The sequence below is a fragment of the Furipterus horrens genome, unplaced genomic scaffold (assembly GCF_987537825.1).
Source record: "Furipterus horrens unplaced genomic scaffold, mFurHor1.1.pri manual_scaffold_5, whole genome shotgun sequence".
Classification (NCBI taxonomy): domain Eukaryota; kingdom Metazoa; phylum Chordata; class Mammalia; order Chiroptera; family Furipteridae; genus Furipterus; species Furipterus horrens.
The window spans coordinates 38,354,939-38,374,733 of record NW_028327175.1 but is presented as its reverse complement, the minus strand read 5'-3'; the positions used below and the strand labels follow the sequence as shown (position 1 = coordinate 38,374,733).

The 19,795-nt window shown below is 35.2% G+C and overlaps 1 protein-coding gene across 1 annotated transcript in view; it reads right to left on the bottom strand.

The window, feature by feature from the left end:
- Positions 1-19,795, bottom strand: part of IPO11 (importin 11) — a 199,437-nt gene that overhangs the window by 106,615 nt on the left and 73,027 nt on the right. The window contains exons 20-22 of the mRNA XM_090276309.1: positions 17,295-17,411; positions 10,189-10,302; positions 679-794 (exon numbers count right to left, since the gene is read on the bottom strand). Coding sequence (XP_090132435.1) covers positions 679-794; positions 10,189-10,302; positions 17,295-17,411 — 347 coding nt within the window. The remainder of the gene's footprint in view (positions 1-678; positions 795-10,188; positions 10,303-17,294; positions 17,412-19,795) is intronic.

Below are 19,795 nucleotides of genomic sequence, written 5' to 3'. Positions count from 1 at the left end.
TTATACACTGGAATTTTTAAACATTTCTTATATTATAAACTGTATTTTAAATAGAGACTGCCACCATAAGTAAGCTTAATAAAGCAAAATGATTTTCTAGCACAGTTCCTTACAGTTTACAACACCGAGTTGCCACAAAAAAAAAAAAAAGATTTTTATTATTTTATTGTTTTTGTTTTGGGGGAGTTTTTTTGTTTTGTTTTTTTAACCTCAACACTACATACTACACACTCAGTAAAATAATAACTCTAGACTAAGTAGCACTAACTTCTGGGGCTAAAGTATCAGTATTTACTGGGGAAGGTAGAAAGAGGCTGAAAATAACTCCTAATACCCCAAAAGTCTCATTTAACACGTTGAAAGTTTTAGGTAAATTTTAGGTAAAGTTTTGAAAATTTACCAGCATTCAAATTTTACATTCCAAATTCCAGAAATGAAATGCAGCTGAGTTCCTACTGAAACTTCCACTTTAACTGACTATTGTAAGCCTATGCTGAGCGACAGCTGCCAAGAAACGATGCAGCTATTATTTTATCTATTTTGAGGAAACTGGTTCTGTGTTTTTGTTTTTCAATGTTCAGTCTGTAGGTCTTATGATATGTCCTTTGCTTTACTGGCATGAGAGTAAGGAAGTCCAGGGGGAAAAAAAGATCCATGGTATCAAGTTTTTCCTCTTACCATAATTCTAAACCATCTTCCAGAAGATAAACATGTGGAGGCTGGGAAACGTCTGTACTCAGTTGAATAACTGGGAGCAGGAAAGGGTACAGGTTCTTGCTGTCTGCTCCTAATCCCTATAGGAAGTATAAACAAAACTTAACATAAGACACTCTTAAGGTCCCACCACCCCCAACAAAGATAATCACCTATAATATATAAAAGTCCTAAAAAAAATTTATAAAAGTAAATCAATCACATTTTAAAGAATAGGTCTAATTATAAGCATTACTAAAACAAAATTAGTTCTCTTTACAATTAGAAAGCAGTAGCAAAAAATATTATTCAATTGCCTAATGGTAGTAAAACCATATATACCAAGGTTATACACATCTGTTCATTTAAAGAGATTCAAAATATAATATTTTCCCATCTCTGACTACTGAAGAGGTGTTAACAGTGAAATTTTAACTTCTATAAATTATCTAATCTAAATAACTCATCTCAAATGAACCGAACCTAAATGTTCATCAGTAAGATAATTAAATTATGGGGCATTAATATTCTAGAACATTGAGTAGCCAGGAAGAAGGATGAGATATAGAATGAAACTTGATTAAAAAGGTACAAAAGTAGTTATAGAGTCAATGCAATCCCTATTAAAATACCAACGACATATTTCACAGACCTAGAACAAATACTTCAAAAATTTATATGGAAGCAAAAAAGACCCTGAATAGCCACAGCAATCTTGAGAAAGAAGAACATAGTAGGAGGAATCGCAATACCTGATACCAAACTATACTACAAGGCCGCGGTCATCAAAAGTCTGGTACTGACATAAGAACAAACATATAGATCAATGGAACTGAATAGAGCCCAGAAATAAACCCAGGTCTATACGGTCAACTAATATTTGACAAAGGAGAAAGGAACCTAAAATGGAGTGAAAAGAGCCTCTTCAACAAATGGTGTTGGGAGAACTGGACAGGGACATGCAAAAAAATGAAACCAGACCACCAACTTACACCACACACCAGAATAAACTCAAGATGGATCAAAGACTTAAATGTAAGCCGTGACACCATAAAAGTCCTAGAGGAAAACAAAGGCAGGAAAATTTCAGATATCCCACATAACAATATTTTCACTGATACATCTCCTAAGGCAAGGGAAATAAAGAATAAACAAATGGGACTACATCAAACTAAAGAGTTTCTGCTCAGCAAAAGGAAACATGAACAAGATGAAAAGGAAACCAAACATATGGGAAAACATATTTGCCAATGATACCTCAGACAAGTGACTGATGTCCAAAATATATAAAGAACTTATACGACTCAACACCAAGAAGACAGACAACCCAATTTAAAAAAGGGCAAAGGACCTGAACAAACATTTCTCCAAAGAGGACATACAGAGGGTCCACAGGCATATGAAAGAATGCTCAACATCACTAGTCATCAGAGAGATGCAAATGAAAATAACAATGAGATACCACCTCACACCAGTCAGAATGGCCATCTTCAACGAATTAACAAACAACAAGTGCTGGCGAGGATGCGGAGAAAGGGAACCTTAGTGCACTGTTGGTGGGAATGCAGACTGGTGTAGCCACTATGGAAAACAGTATGGAATTTCCTCAAAAAACTAAAAATGAAACTGCCTTTTGAACCAGCAGTTCCATTGCTAGGATAATATCCGAAGAATCCTGAAACATCAATTCAAAAGAACCTATGCACCCCAATGTTCATAGCAGCACTATTTACAATAGCCAAGTGCTGGAAACAACCTAAGCGCCCATCTGTAGATGAGTGGATCAAAAAACTGTGGTACATTTACACAATGAAGTACTATGTAGCAGAAAGAAGGAGCTTCTACCATTTGTAAGAACATGGATGGAACTAGAGAGAATTATGCTGAGCGAAATAAGTCAGTCAATGAAAGAAAAATACCATATGCTGTCACCTATTACAGGAAACTAATGAACAACACAAACCATAGGCATGTAAACAAGGAGAAACCTAACAGTGACAAGGAGGGAAGGGGGGGGGAGAGAAGGGGGTAAGAAGGGGAAGGGTCTAGTCAAAGAACATGTATAAATGACCCATGGACACGGACAACTGGCTGTGGACTGACTGTGGGGGAAGCGGTGGGCAGAGTGTGGGGAAGCAATAGGGAAAAAATGGGACAACTGTAATAGAAAAACAGACAAACAAAAATTTTTAGTGGGGGGAAAAGAAATGAGAGCAAAATAAATTAATAAATGAGCCAGCAAATCCCCCCTCAAAAAATACCTCACATGTAGGAAAGTGAACAAAAGAAAATGTAAAGTATGGAAATGCAACTTTAGTGAATATTAGAAGGACAAGGATTTTCCTTCACACTGTATATTTTTCTCCATGCCTAATCCCTCCAGAATTTGGCATTCTGAATTACATAAGGAACGAAGGTTGCTTTCCTGAAAAATGGCTAGAAGGGACCTTAAGGCACAATGGAAAACCTGAAGGACTTGGAAAAGACAGGTGTTTACAGGCAAGGCTGAATGGGAGGTATGTGGCTCAGCTTCTGTGCCTTGAAGGGCAGACTGAAGGTCACCCTAAATGTTCCTTGCGTAAGTTCCAGCAAAGCAGAACTAAAGATCATATGTGATCATTTGCTGTTCTTGTTGTGTTTATGCAAACGAACAGGATAAATTAAAAATGGACTTAATGCAGTCCCTTTAATGACAAGGAGGGTAATCTTAAGGAGAAAAATTGCGAAGCAAGAAAAATCACAATGCTCAGTGGTAGACTATAAAGTAGTGCAGTGAACTGTCTTTAAAGTGTATTTTCATTTAAAGTTTGTTTTCATTTGAAAGTTAAACTAGGTCTGTGACATCATCAAAGATGCTTAATTTACAGGCAAGAAGAATACCAAATGCCTTGCAAGTGGATGTCATTCCAATAAGACAGTCTTGCAGGTTTAGAGACTTGTTTGTGGGTTATGTTGCATAAATTAACATGTGTGTTCTGTTTTCATAGAGCATAAGCCTAAGATCTCATTACCTGAGTGACTGTCTGTATGTATAGGCCTCACTTAATCCTGTCTGCAGCGCTGCCTCCTGAGACTCAACGGTTTGGCTGAAATAAGTGGCTGGGTTGGTGAAGAATGGGGTGGTCTGTGGGCTTCACTTTAAAACTGGTTTCTCTTTTCTACCCTAATGGCTTGGACAGAAAGGGCCCAGAGGTCTGAGAAGGAGAAAACCTAAAATATTCCCCACGGCCCAAACTAAGTAAAGTGGGTAAAAGGGTTTTGGACAGGTGTGATGTGCCTGGCATACCTTCTTCTAACGAAGCTTCTTTTTCCTAATGTGGGACATTGAAAAATTAATCCCTGCCTTTTGTCATCTAGTGGTTATAGACTAAACGATGCCTTTTAACCCTTTTGCCAAGTCTGTTGCCCCCAGAATACAACAAAGATGCCAGCCGGTTAAACCAAGCACGCCGTTGCCTGGGGACAGCCAACCAACCTGGAGTCTGCACAATCCTTCCCCATGTGCAAAGGCCACCCTCCCCTCTACACCCTAACTCTTATCAGGGATTTCTGGACCCAGGGGTAGATAGGACGACGACCATGTCCAGCTTGAAGCAGCTAGAGGAGCACGAGACCTTCGCCCATTGTCCTTTATAAGATTATAAAGGGTCTGAAGTCTGAGAGTGGAGAACTGTTACAGAGTAGGGGTCCCCTGAGAGAGAGAGAGAGAGAGAGAGGGAGAGAGAGAGAGAGAGAAGGAAGGAAGGAAGAGAGAAAGAAAAACATTGCTTAGGCAAAGGAGAAAAGGACTCGTGGACATGGACAACAGTGTGGTGTTTGTCAGGAGGGGGAGTTGTAAAGGGACTAAATGTTAATGGAAAATATACAATAAAATTTTTTAAGAAAAAATTTTTTAAAAAGGTACAAAAGTATGTATAACAATTCTACATGCCAAACATTTTTTTAAGTTAATTTCTAAATATGCAGCTATATGCATAAAAATGTCTCTTGATAAAAAAATGAAAAATTGTTAACACTAGGTAAATATGGAAAGGGAAAAGAATTGTTTGAAGAGGGTAAAGGAGCTTGTTTGTTTATTTATTTATTTATTTTACTTTTCTGTAAGCTTTTTAAAAAAATACATACATGTTAGTTTAATGAAGATATTTTGCTAATATTTTAGAGAGCCAAAAACACAAAGAGAGAGGAAAGGAGGGTATTTTATCTGAAATTCTAGTTTGCCTCATTACTATCTTGTGAAGGTCGACTCTGTGTATCACACTAACTCTCACTCTGAAAGAAAACAAAAAGAATGGAAAATCCATTTCTAATCCGTAAGAATATCTATAATCTACTTATCTTTTCATTTTATTAATGGTGTCCTTTGAAGAGCAAGGATACATCTTTTACTTTGCTGAAGTCCAAGTTATCAATTTTTATTTTATGGATCATGCTTCCGGTGTCATATCTAAGGAATCTTTGTCTAACCTAAGGTCAGATATTTTATCCTATGTTTCCTTTTAGTTATGCTATAGTTTCGTTCTAATATTTAATTTATGATTTATTTTTGCTAATTTTGTGTAGAATGTGAGGTAATGGTCTAAGTATTTTCTTCTTCTTTCTGTATGTGGATATCTGATTTAAGTACCATTTATTGCAAAGATTAGCTTTCCCCATTGAATTGCCTTTGAATCTTCATGAAAAATAATTTGACCATAAATATAAATTTATTTCTAAAAAAAAAAAGAATATCTATAATATGACAAACATAGAAATCAAATAAATTATCAAACACCACATCACTTAGGAAATAATTCAAATATCAATATAGTTTGTAGCAAATTCCAATGTAACAATATATATGTATTCCCTTTTCTGAATTAGAGATATCTTTTATTTTTAAAAATATGTATTTCCTTTTTGATGACATATTTATACTAAGTTCAATCTTTATCAGAACATAGATACTGTACTTCAGTAATGTCTAGACATTAAGCTTATATTTAAATATGTTAAGGATAAATTTGGCCCTTTTTATAACTAAAAATAAGGTGAAAGACCTTATTAAAGACTTTTCCAAAGAAGAAAATTATAAAAATGTCACATTTAATAAAGAAGCAGTCCCTGGCTAGTGTAGCTCACTGGATTGAGTGCAAGCCTGCGAACCAAAGGGTTGAGGGTTAGATTCCCAGTCAGGGTACATGCCTTGGTTGCGGTCCGGGTCCTGAGCTGGGGACATGTGACAGGCACATTGATGTTAGTCTCCTTCTCCCTCCCTTCCCCTCTCTCTAAAAATAAATAAATAAAATCTTTTTAAAAATAAAATAGCAGTATACAATAGTCCCTCGCTATATCACAGTTCACGTATCACAGCCTCACTGTATCATGGGATTTTTAAAAATATTATATTTAATTATTTATCACAGATTTTTCACTATATCACGGGATTCTGCGGTACTGTATACGTATGTTGTTAAAGTTACATAGGTTTATGAGTGTAGAATAAATGTAAGGTTCCTACTTCGGGGGGGGGTGTGTCTGGAATATAATACCCGCGATAAGTGAGGAAATACTGGGACTTAAAATTCAGTTAAAATTTCACTCTTCATAGCTCAATCTTTAACAGGACAAAAAAGAAAGAACAATAAGAAAGACTAGTCGAGTTCCTATTGATTATCAAATAGATATAACATTTCTTAAGAAAATCAGAATTGATCTACTCAGTGCACACCGCAATGAGCACAATATGCTAGCATTAGCAAAACTAAAGAAACCAACTGCTAAACACGTAAGATTCTCTCTGTCAAATCCTGAAGAGATTCACCTTTATAATCTAGTGGCCTGAAAACATATATAATCCCAGATATGCATCTTTAAGTTAATTTGAACATTCTTTTGATCTATGGTCATAACTAGAAAACATTGTCTACAATACTGTGAGGGCTCAAAAAATAAATTCATCAGCTCCTAATAAAATTATCAAAAATGCTTAAAGGTGGAAAATCACATTGTACTCTACCTAAGATGTAAGGGGAAACTAGATGAAGGGTACAAGGAAGTCTCTCTGTACTATTTTGCCACTGCCTGTGAATCTCTGTTTTTTTAAGTGAAGGGGAAAAAAAGAATAATACCGTCTAAATGCTGGCATTTTTCATATTGCCTTTGGCTCTCTTCTCATGTCTCATGTATAACAAGTCCTCAAATAACATTCTTTCATTATAACAATGATGAGATGCTGTAGGAACTTAACTCTTATTTACACTAATTAGCCTGTAGTAGAATTGGTTTCATTGTATGTCATTTTGCTTCAAGTTACAGAACCTGTCAATAACATTAAGTGAGGACTTAACTACTGCTGATAATGGCCAAAACTACTACAGTATCTCCAACCCAAATCTCTGATGCTAATCTAGATACTACTGTGACAGAATTTTACAGATATGACTAAGGTCCCAAGACAAGTGACCTTAAAATAGGAAAATTATCCAGGTAGGCCTGACCTAACCACATGAGCCCTTAAAAACAGTTCTTTTCTGGCTAGTTCCATAAGGGGAAATCGGAGTTAAAGTCTCATGGGCCCTGACATGCAAGAATTGCTCAAGGACTATGGTTGGAGTAGAGTGACTGAGATGGGCTCCAGGTAATGGCCATTAAGTAATCTGGGACTTTAATCCCACAGATCAAGAAACTGCATTCTGCCAACAAGCTGAGTGACTGTAGAAACAAATTCTTCCCCAAAGCCCCTACCAGAGAACTTAAGACTGGCAGACACCTTAATTTTAGCCTGTCAGAGAGCAGACAGGGTGTGCTGAACCTCCACAGACCCACGAGTTAACAAATGAATGCTGTTTTAAGCCACTAAGTTTAGAGTAATGTATTAGGCAGTAACAGAAAATTATTAATACAGGAATGGATATCAGAATGGTTGTACAAGAAAGAAAATTAATCATAACATAATGATATATACGTTCACTAGCCTTTGTATGGTCACATAAATAAAAACACTAAATAGTGACCTAAGTTAAATTGCAATATAACTATAATGGGAGAATGAGAAAAAAGAAGTCACATAGAGAATGAAAGAACTAAATTTTCATCCTCTGTAAGGGAAGTCAAAACAGAATGACTATAATTTTTAAATAAAAAATAAACATTACCCTGGCTGGTGTGGCTCAGTGGATGGAGCACCAACCTACAAACCAAAGGGTCGCAAGTTCAATTCCCAGTCAGGGCACACACCTGGGCTGTGGGGCTGGTCCCCACTTGGGGGCGCATGAGAGGCAACCACACATTGATGTTTCTCTCCCTCTCTTTCTCCCTCCCTTCCCCTCTCTCTAAAAATAAATAAATAAAATCTAAAAAAAAGAAGAAGAATAAACAATATTAAGTATGTTACTTAGAGCTAGAGATGGAAAGTCTAAGAGACTAGGTGTAAGTTTTGAAAGTGGATTCCCCTGCAACAAACAGGAAATGGAGAAACTGCTACTTTTCATTAAAAGTCTTCAAGAATTCACTCCTTAACCTACCAAACATGAAAAACCTGATCAACACAAACCTAAAAAGAAGAAACAAAAGCATCACATTCTCTCATGCCCATGGAGCTTTACACATGCTGGACAATTTTTTAAAAATATCCTTACCACTCTCACCCCTGCACCACCATCTCATTAACACCTCATTTAACTCTATTTAACACCAACACTATTTGGTAACAAATTCTGTCAGGAAGCCTTCTCTAATGTCCCTCTTCCTCAAATCATAACCCATGGTGTGTCCACAAAACACCATGATTTTACTGCTAAAAGAGCACTTAACTCTTTAGCCTTCACCTAGACGGCCACATTCACAAAGAGCCTGTCCTATTCATTTCTGTACCCCAGTTCGTAGTACCATGTATTGCATGTTGCAGGTGTTCAAAAAATGTTTATTGTATGAATAAATGCCTACTTCCACTAAAGCCAACTACTGCAAACTAGAAAGTTTATTTTCAGTAATTATTACACTCCCCATCAGAAACTAGAGCCTGGGTTCCCAGAATTTGAACAACAAAAACATACAAATGCTTACACTAATATTTCTGCCTGTTAAATTTTAAGTCATACGATGGCAGTGTTTTCCATGAAAGGAAACTTACCAGTAACCCTTAGTACAATCTTCTCAAATGACTGAAAAACCTATTTTAAGTTACGGTCTCAATTTTAATATTAAATGTTATATGCTTTCTCCCAAGTAGTGATTACTTGGCTGAAACCTTGCATCCCAGGCCTATACAAATACACAGGGTACTTAAGTGTCATGATTCAAGGAAAAAGCCCTGCTGCACACGTCAAACATTCCACACAGATTACTCTGGCTTCCTAGGATTTCCTTAAGGCAACACTGCCTGAAGAGTCATGGAAGCTGGGATTTTTTCCACACCTCCCTCTCAAAACTCTCAAACTGAGTCTAAAAACACACAAAGCAAAAGATGGGGGGTGGGGGGGTGTCACTCTTATTCTGTTACTTGCAAGCGCAATCTCAGGCTAGTCACTAAACCACCTCTTGGCTTTAGCATTATCATAAATAAAAGAAATATAATCTTTCAGGATAATTCCAAGAATTAAAGGTTAGAAAGGAAGAGATGCTAGGACAGACATTACACTTAAAAAAAAAAAAAAAAAAAGGTGAATCACTATTCATCTATCTCAAACTGCTTTAGACAAAAATTTGTAACTGTAAAACTAATCCATAATTATGAGTTCATGTTTTTAAAAAGTATCAGGGTACCTGAGAAAGATTTTTGTAATCTAATAATAGAAAACATTTTTTAAAAACTTACTAGTCATTTTAGAGCAATAATTCTTAGAGATCTCCCTATTGGAAAAATCTATCAAACTTTGTAGTAAGGACAGTAAAAATCACGTTTGCATCACTAAACCCAGAGATATTCTAGCATTAGGGTCTTCCCTCTATAAGCTCACCAACAGGTGATAATTCACTTTAACAGTTCAAATGAGAACTAAAGTCCCATTCTTTCTCTCTGAAGTTTAGGTTCCTCTCTATTTGCTGCACATGCAAACACCTCAAAATCAACATGTCTAAAATCAAATTCATTCCTCCTCTCTAAAGCCACTCACCTGTCTTCCTGCCTTCCAATTGATGAAGGGGAAAAAAATTTTTTTTTACTTAAAGAGAAGGAGTTAAAATGGAGAATAAGTTTATGCAGAAAAGCCCTGAATACCAAGAAAGCTGCCTGCATGGTACAATAGACTGCACAAATTATGAGTCTATCACCACTGGGGACCACTACATCTAATGAAAGAAATAGTTTTTAAAAAGTAGAGAAAATTTTTCAGATGTCAAAAATGTCCAAAGTAGACAACATATAAAAGGTCTTTTTAAAACTGTTTAGATCACACATGAGATATAAAATGTGAGGTCTTTCACTACCATTAACATAAACCACATGAAATCAATGAAAAATTTTAAAGAAGAAAAAAAGATACTGAACTAACAAACTGTAGAGAAATATCTTACCTGAACAAGATGAATAAGAGTTGTCAGAATAGCACATCTCAACATATTGTGTTCTTCACTCTGCTTCCAAAGAAGAGGCAAATATTGCACCAAACATCCTACATATGGTCGAATCTATCAAAAGAGAAGTGGAGGCAGCAGAAGAATTGTATTAGTAAAAACGCCAAGTGACTTCAAGAAACACTAACAGCCCTGGCTGGTGTGGCTCAGTGGATTGAGCACCAGCCTGCAAACCAAAGGGTTGTGAGTTTGATTCCCAGTCAGGGCACATGCCTGGGGTGCAGGCCAGATCCCCAGTTGGGGGTACTTGAGAGGCAATAACACGTTGATGTTTCACTTCCTCTCTTTCTCCCTCCCTTCCCCTTTCAAAAAATAAAATTTTTAAAAATAAATAAAATCTTAAATTTAAAAACATTGACAGATCTATTTAAGTACCAGACAGCAAATATTTAATATTTACTACATGTAATGTAGTAAGCATATATCGTTTTAAAGATAAATCAGACATTACAAAGAGACACAGCACTATGGTAAATATTTTAAAACAATTACCAAATGTACTGCATAAATAAAATTTAGGAATATAAAATAACACATCAAGGCCAATTATTTTAGAGTTTAATAGAAAAATGCTGCTATATCCTTGCTCTACCTTAATAAAACAGCTTACTTAACTGGAAATATACTGTTTTAAAAAGAATCAGCATTTAGTTATTCATTCAACAATTATCTGCTGACATCTTCCAAACATCAGGTCCTGAGCACAATGCACCAGAAGAAAAGTATATAAAGGTAGACATACAAACCCTTACAGTGAGAAAGGGTAAGTGCAGTGGTGAAGGTGTACATGAGGTATAGTGGAGATGCAGAAGAAGAAAATCCTTCTGAAAGGATAAAATTGTTAAGCTCGCTATGCATTAAGTTCACCAGTTTTAAAAATACACCCTGAAGCATACAGCAGAGCTTGACAGTGAGCCTCTTGAAAAAGAAAATGGTTCTATACTGAAGGTGGACAGTGCTCCAGCTCTAAGTTTATGGTCCCAGTATTTGCAACTGCTCTAATGAGTGTCCTTGGTGATAAAACAAATAGCAGATATTCACAGCTTCAATATTATCTATTTCAATCCTACGGACTAAAATTAAAAATAGCAATTTTTAGAATTTAGAATGAGAGAGCATCTCTTTATTCTGCTTATAAAACAGCATATACTAAAAGGGTAGCAAAAGAACTATAGAATTTGTGTGTCCCACCAAGGGGAATGTACAGAAAGATAAGTTAAATATTTGTTCAAATATTTCAGAGAGATAAAACTGAATATTAAAGAGACTTTTTAATTATATTACCTTATTTTCAAATTTGGAATCAAACTATAATAGATAATATGTGTTGAGCTATTAATTTCGCTAAGTATTCTATCTCAAAAACACTCCAAATTAGCTTACACAAGCATACCAATTAATATGTAAAAATACAGGTTTCAAAATACCTAACTCATACTCAGCTAAAAACAGCATGTTCTACCAATAAGGACAACAAACCAAATAGAATACTGTTCAAGGAATGACAGAAAGAAAGTAAATGCTACCAATTAGATAGAGTAGATAATAAAACAAAAGTACCCAGCTATATCTGAAAGTCATAAAATATTTATATCCCAATCCTCAATGTTCATTAGAATATATAATGTTCTAAATCAGAATTAATGCTTCAAAATGACTATTTTGGAAATTACCCACAGAGTCACTGTTGCAAAGTCCAAAAAAGTGCTGGGGATTAGAAAACAGTAATAACATGAGAGTCAAACACATACACCCCTTAGGGTAGGATGAGGGAGGTTAAAAAGTTTATTATTGGGACAATTGAGGAAATCTGAATATGGACTTGATATTAGACAACAGCACTGAATCAATGTTAAGTTCCCTGATTAATCATTGATTAATGATTAATCATTGATTAATGATTAAGAAGATGGAAAGGTCTAATATTTTGGAGTGAAGTGTCATGATATTTGCAACTAAAATTCAAATGCTTTAATTTTTTTTTAATCTGTATATGCACATACAGTAAAGAAAGAGCAAGTGTGGTAAAATGTTAGGAACTGATGAAACTAGTCAAAGGATATAGAGGAAGTGATTTGTTGCAACTTTTCTGGATTTTTCTGGTATATCAATAGCAATTACTTGTATAACATTTTAAAAATATGTACATGAGGACTTCCAGCCAAGTTGGAATCCTAGACTAACACACTCCATCTCCCTCCACAACTAAGAAGAACTACAACTACCACAAAACCAGAAATAACCAGAAGTTCCAGAAAATAAAGCTACATGGAAGTCCAATGTATGAAGTTATAAAGAAGCGGTGCTTGTCCTGATGGGTAGGAGGGGCGAAGCCGGGGCGGAGAGGTCAAGCTGTATTGGCAGTGGCGGTAGCAGCGGTGACCGGTGGTGGGACGATGGTAAGCACAGACACCCATATTTAAGGGGAGGCGAAAAGCACCTGGGGAGCACTCCCAGCTGCAGACCAAACCCATCAGCTCCCGATTCCAATGACGGGGAAGGCAGACCCCCATTGCCTCGGACTGTGAGGCCCAGAGGGTGTGGGGATGGAGGAGTAGGCTCTCGGTCTCTCAGCAGAGAGAGAACAGCAGGAATACATCTTGGACCCCCGCTCCCACACAAAGCTCCACAGTGTGGTGGGAAGGGTTGCCCCGTAGTGAGGAGTACATGGGGCTCTGCCCACAATAGCACAGAAGGCGTGACAGCCCCACCCAGGAAGCAAAAAACTGCCAGGATGACAGGGATAATGATAGAGATCCCAATCATGCAGCTGATCAGAAACCAAATATATTAATTAACGGACAAACAGATAGATAACCTTTCAGAGGCTCAGTTGAGAGCTATAGTCATAAGACAGCTTACAAAAATAACAGCACAACTTAATCAAGACGGGGAAGGAATGAAGGCTAGTCCTGCTGAAATGAACGAAAACACATAAGAAACAAGTGGTGAGGGAAGGAAAACCAGGGATCAAATCAACATATCGGAACATAGGGAAGGAACAAATAGTCAACCAGTGCAGAAAGAGGAAACGAGAAGTGAGGAAAATGAGAAGTTCAGAACCTCTGGGACAACTATAACAGTGAATATCCGAATTATAGGGTTGTCAGAAGGTGAAGAAGAACTAGAAATTGAAAAATTATGTGAAAAGATAATGAAGCAGAACTTCCATAACTTGGGGAAGGAAACAGACTTACAGGTTCAGGAAGCACAGAGAGTTCCAAAAAACTAGACCCAGGGAGAACCACACCAAGACACATTATAATCAAAATGTCAAAAATTAAATATAAAGAAAGAATCTTAAAAGCAGCAAGAGAGAAGAAGACAATTATGTACAAAGGGGTTTCAATTAGACTATCAGCTGATTTCTCAAAGGAGACTCTGCAGGCAAGAAGGGACTGGCAAGAAATATTCAAAGTAATGAAAAGCAAACACCTACAACCACGATTACTCTATCCGGCGAAGCTGTCATTCAGAATAGAAAGGCAGAGAAAGTGCTTCCAGGACAAAGTAAAACTGAAGGAGTTCATTAGATCCAAACCACTGTGATATGAGATGTTAAAGGGACTTGTTTAGAAGAAGAGGATCAAAACTATGAACATTAAAATGAAAACTGTATCACAACAACCAACAACAGAAGCTAGGGAATCAAAACAAAGGCAAACTAAGTAGGCAATGAGAATGGAAAAAGAATTATTGGCATGGGGAACATATTGGGGGGAGGTCAGTGGGGAGGGGGAGGTGGGAAAGGGAGGGAGATGTTTGGTACAGGAATTAAGAAGCATAGTAGGAGGGAATGGAGTAGACAGGAAGAGGTTGAGAAGAACTATATGCACAACCAATGGACATGGATTAAAAGGTGGCGACAACTGGAGGGAGGGGGGTCATTGGGTGGAGGGGAACAGAGGGAGAAAAAATTAGGAGAACTGTAACAGCATAATCAATAAAACAATTTAAAAATACGTACATGAATTTAAGAATGTTTTATAGACATTGGGCTAAATAATAATAAGCTTATAATAAAAACTGAAGAGTCAACATAACACAATTTAGATGAAGACTATGATTTTTAGCCTTTTTAATTCAGCAAATAAGGGAGATACTTTCATTCATAACACATTACTAAAAATGTAAAAATCATGTATGTGATAGTATAACAAATGTTCTAACAAAAGGTTACATTCAGTTTTAAAAAATAGGTATCTAATGACAACTCATCTTTTAGATAACATTTTCAACAGAATATTTAATATTACACACAGTTCTTTATATTTTATTCTTTTCATTCACAAATGCTGAAGTTCAAATACTGTTTGCCTGACATCACACCTGATGATTACATATTTTTTCTGACTATATATTTATAGGATCCTTGCACTGAAATAATTTAAGGTTTTCAACTACTTTTTCAAAACAGCAGAGGAAATTTCTTCAAGTAATTACACACTACAGTATAAAGATGATGACTTCACTGAAACTTCAAAATTAAAATATTATGTGTCAGGAAGCATGCTTGTAAGACATTTCAAAACCTGTGCAATCTAATGGGTAAAAATCAAATTCAGTGTATGGAAGACAGTTGAAGTTATATAAATGATGATGTTATTCAAAGGTTAACATAAAAAAAGTTAAACAATGAGACCCCTAAAAACATTTTTTTGTAACCATTCCCTATCCAAGTTCTGAAAACAAAAAGTATTGCTGGATAACTATATCTTATTGTTATTTACTGATTATATAGTCACCTGAGCTACTTAAATCATTGTGTTCTGAAAGACAAGTATGGATAGAAACACAAAAGCATTTTAAATTTACTAAGCAAGAGAAATTTCAAACCCTTAGAGAAGAAGATTTAGGTAGAAGTTTGGGAAGATGAAGATTAGAAAATTCATTTCTTAAAAATAAAAAAAATTCTTTAAAATGTTCTATTTAGCCAGATGATATCTAAATAGGATTATTAAAAATTGCCAAATTGTCTCTATAATCTTTATTTTAAAAAAATATTGTATTTATTTATTTTTAGAGAGAGGAGAAGAAAGGGAGAGGGAGAGAAACTTCAGTTGGTTGCCTCTCACCTGCCCCCCAATTGGGGACCTGGTCCGCAACCCTGGGCATGTGACCTGACCAGGAATTGAACCAGCGACCTTTCAGTTTGAGGAATAACGCCCAATCCATGGAACCACATCAGTCAGGGCTATACAGTATTCCCACACTTATCGTGGGTATTACGTTCTAGACACCACCACCCCACCTGCCGCGATAGGTGAAAATCCGCGAAGTAGGAACCTTACATTTATTTTAGTATTTATATATATTTTAAGGCTTTATAAACCCTTCCCACACATTTATAAACCGTTTCCAGTCGCTTATGAACCTTTCCCACTCCCTTATTAACCTTTTCCACACTTCTATAAATACTACTTTTGTTCTTAAACATATTCTACACTCTTAAACCTACGTAACTTTAACAACGTACATATACAGTACCACAAAATCCTGTGATATAGCGAAAAATCCGCGATAAATAATTAAATATAATATTTTTTTAAATCCCGCAATACACAGAGTGAGGCTGCGATAAGTGAACCGCGATATAGAGAGGGACTACTGTAATCAATTTTATAAATAAACAATTTATTGTAATTGTATAGTGATCTAAAGTACATTGGGCATTAGTAATAATTTCATACTCATGAAACATGGTGAATTATGTGTGCTCAGAATTATCTTTACTATTTTTACATGAGGACACAGGTTAAACACCTTGCCCAAGCCACTAGACTTATTGGGGTGATCACTTTGTAAGTTATATAAGTGTTTAATCACTATGGCGTACACTGTTAACTAATACGCCAACTGCAATTGAAAATGATTTTAAAAATAAGAACTAATAAAAAATCTTTTAAAAAACATATTGCCCAAGTTAAACAGCAGAAACAGGGACTTGAAATGAGTTTAAAACATGGTTTCAATGACAAACTTTCAATATCATTTATAAACCAATACCTAAATGAAATGATATAATCAATGTAATTAGAACCCTAAGTGCTATGAAAAATGTTAAGGTATTACTATTTTTAGACACCAGGACCCAAATCTGCTACAAATGATTAGTAATGCCTCCAAACAGCCACCGGAATTGCATAATGTTGAGTGTCAGTATTAGCAATGCCACTAAGATATCTGAACTTTAAGTTCCTTAAAGTCTCAAATTGTTTGAGATAAATTCAAATCTCCTCCCCAAAGGTTTCTCTGAAGATTAAATGAGAAATATATGTAAATCACTTGGCCCAGAAGTTGGTAACTTGTTATTACTCAGTAAGTGAGAGCAATTCTTATCAACTGCTTTAGAATTAATAAACAGGCTCAAGGCATCAGAATTCAATAAGAGATCTAGAAACAGACTTCAAGTCTGTGGACTCCAACTCTGTTATCCTTCCCCAATACCTCACATATTCACTCGGTGCTTTTCAAACAAGGATATGGTAAACTAGGAAATAAGAAATTATGGGATAATTATAGTGTAGTTTCCTAGGTTACCAATTTTTAACAAAGATTAGGAGTGACAAGGGAAGCTGAATAACTGGACAGTTAAATAATAATTTAACTGTTAAAACCTTTAAATATTTTACATTAAATCAAACATGGATATAATGTGCACTAGATCACAAAACACTTAATTAGTAAAGTAAAAATAACAGACTTCCTAGAATATTTGCTTACAGACACTTGTGGCTAAGCCCTCAAACACACTGAATTTCACAAAGTGTTATTAACTATAAACTAGATTTGACAAGAGGCATAAAATTTTACTTTCTAAACACTTCTACATTACTGATGCAATTTTTTAATTTTAAGTCATTTTTTAAAAACTCAAGTATAAACATATCAAATTTTAAATATCACATAACTGATATCACAACCCATAAGAAGCATTTTAATGAATATTATTTCTTCTAAACAATGTATAAAAATCAATTAATCAATTCTACATATACTCTACTTACCTCTCTGACACTTATTTTCATGATTTAAAACAAAATTACCTGCATGCTGACTCTTTCAATCACACAAGAAAGGACATGTAATACATGCATCTTTGTGTCACATTCTGTAACTCGCTGCAGTAACTGAAAAAGTAGTGTGAACATGGTTTCCAAATACTGCAGGTTAAAAGAAAAAAAAAAGGTTCAAAATAAAAATGTGAGACCTTTACATATAGACAGAGAGAAAATAAATACTTTCAGAGCAATAAATAAAAAGACAAGACAAAACCTTAACATTACCTAAACAACTTCAAATTGTTCAAGTTGCCAATGTTAGTGAATTATTTTTATTGCTGCTAAATGTATGTTTTAGAATTTAACTCATCCACAATATTTTCATAAAATTGTGTATAAACATTTTGCGCTTAAATTTTATACTGTTAAACTGTTAACAGGGCCTTGTCTTTGCTCTTCCACATATGCCTGCTGTTGTGTATGGTCTACTTATTAGAGCAACAAGAACACCAACTATGGCACTCACAGCTGCCTGATGTAGCCCTTAACATAGCTGCATAGAGATATAGTTTTGTAGATAAATTATTACAACTCTAAAAGTAACAGAATATCTCCTATTCAGAAATAGAACAGAAAACAAATATCCTATGTCTGGCAATTAAAGCCTATATTATAAAAGTGAGAACAGGAATTAAGAAATACTGGATACTAGATATATAAAACAAGTACTTGTTCTTTCAGATACTTGGTTCATTTTTAACAGATTTCTTAAACGTATTTCTTTCATCCAAAAATATCTAGTGATTCTTTTATTAAAGAAAAATCTCTGCCTACAAGTTCCCCTACAATAAATATATACTTTACCATATAATTTTCTTTTATTATTGTTTGCACAGCTAATATGATAATGAGCTATTTCTTTATTTTATTAAATTTACTAGGGCAACATTGGTTAATAAGATCATATAGGTTTCAAGTATAGATTTCTATGATACATAATTGTAGCGTTGTCTGTGTCTATGAGTCTCAGTTTTAGATCCCAAATATGAGTGAAATCATATGGTTCTCAGCTTTTTATGAGTGACTTATTTCACTTAACATAATATTCTCGAGGTTGCAAATCACAGTATTTCATCTTTTCTTATGGCTGAGTAGTATTCCATCATATATATGTACCACATCTTAATCCAATCATCTATCAAAGGACATTTTGGTTGTTTCCATGTCTTGGTTCCCATGAACAATGCTGCAATGAACATAGGGGTGCATATATCTTTGCAAATAAATAATTTCCAAGTTTTTCGGATACATACCCAGGAGAGGGATTGCTGGATCATATGGCAACTCCATTCTTAATTTTTTGAGAAACCCCCATACTGCTTTCCATAGTAGTTTTAACAGTTTACATTCCCACTTGCAGTGAGTAAGAGTTCCTTTTTCTCCACAACTTTTGCAATTGTTATTGTCTTATTGATAACTCATTCTGACAGGTGTGAGGTGGCATCCCACTGTAGTTTTCATTTGCATTTCCCTAACAGCTAGTGAAGTTGAGCATCTCTTCATATATACATTGGCCATTTGTATGTCTTCTTGGGAGAAGTGTCTGTTCAGATCCTCAACCTATTTTTTTAATGGCATTGTTTTACTGATGTTGAGTTGTATGAGTTCTTTACATATTTGGGATATTAACCCCTTGTTGAAATTGTTGTTTCGAATACCATCTCCCATTTGGTTGGCTGCCCTTTTGTTTTGTTGGTGGTTTCTTTTGTTGTCTAAAAGCTTTTTAGTTTGATATAGTTCCATTCTTTTATTTTTGCTTTACTTTACTTGCATTTGAGGTCAAATTTCATAAAATCTTCACTAAGACCAAGGTCCATGAGTTTAGTACCTATGTTTTCTTCTTATGTAATTTATATTAGGTCTTTGATCCATTTTGAATTAATTTTTGTACATGGGGACAAACTGTAGCTAGTTTCATTCTTTTGCATGTGGCTTTCCAATTTTCCCAGCACCATTTATCGAAGAGGATTTCTTTTCTCCATTGTCATGTTTTTAGCTTCTCTATCAAAAATTATTTGCCCATATACACGTGGTTTTATTTCTAGGTTCTCAATTCTGTTCGATTGGTCCGCGTGTCTGTTTCTCAGCGAATACCATGTTGTTTTGATTATCATTGCTCTGTAGTATAATTTGAAGTCAGGTAGTGTGATATCTCTGGCTTCATTTTTTCCCCCTCAGTATTCCTTTAGCTATCCAGGGTCTTTTGTGGTTCCATACAAATCTGGTAACTTTTTTGTTCTATGTCTTTAGAAAATGACATTACGATTTTGATGGGGATTGTATTATTAAATCTGTATACTGCTTTGAATAATATGGACATTTTAACTATGTTGATTCTTCAGTCCATGAACACGGAATATCTTTCCATTTCAATGTGCCTTTCTCAAACTCTTTTAATAATGCTTTGTAATTTTCAGTATATAGATCCTTTATATCCTTTGTTAACTTTATTTTTTGGTATTTTATTCTTTTGTTGCAATTGCAAA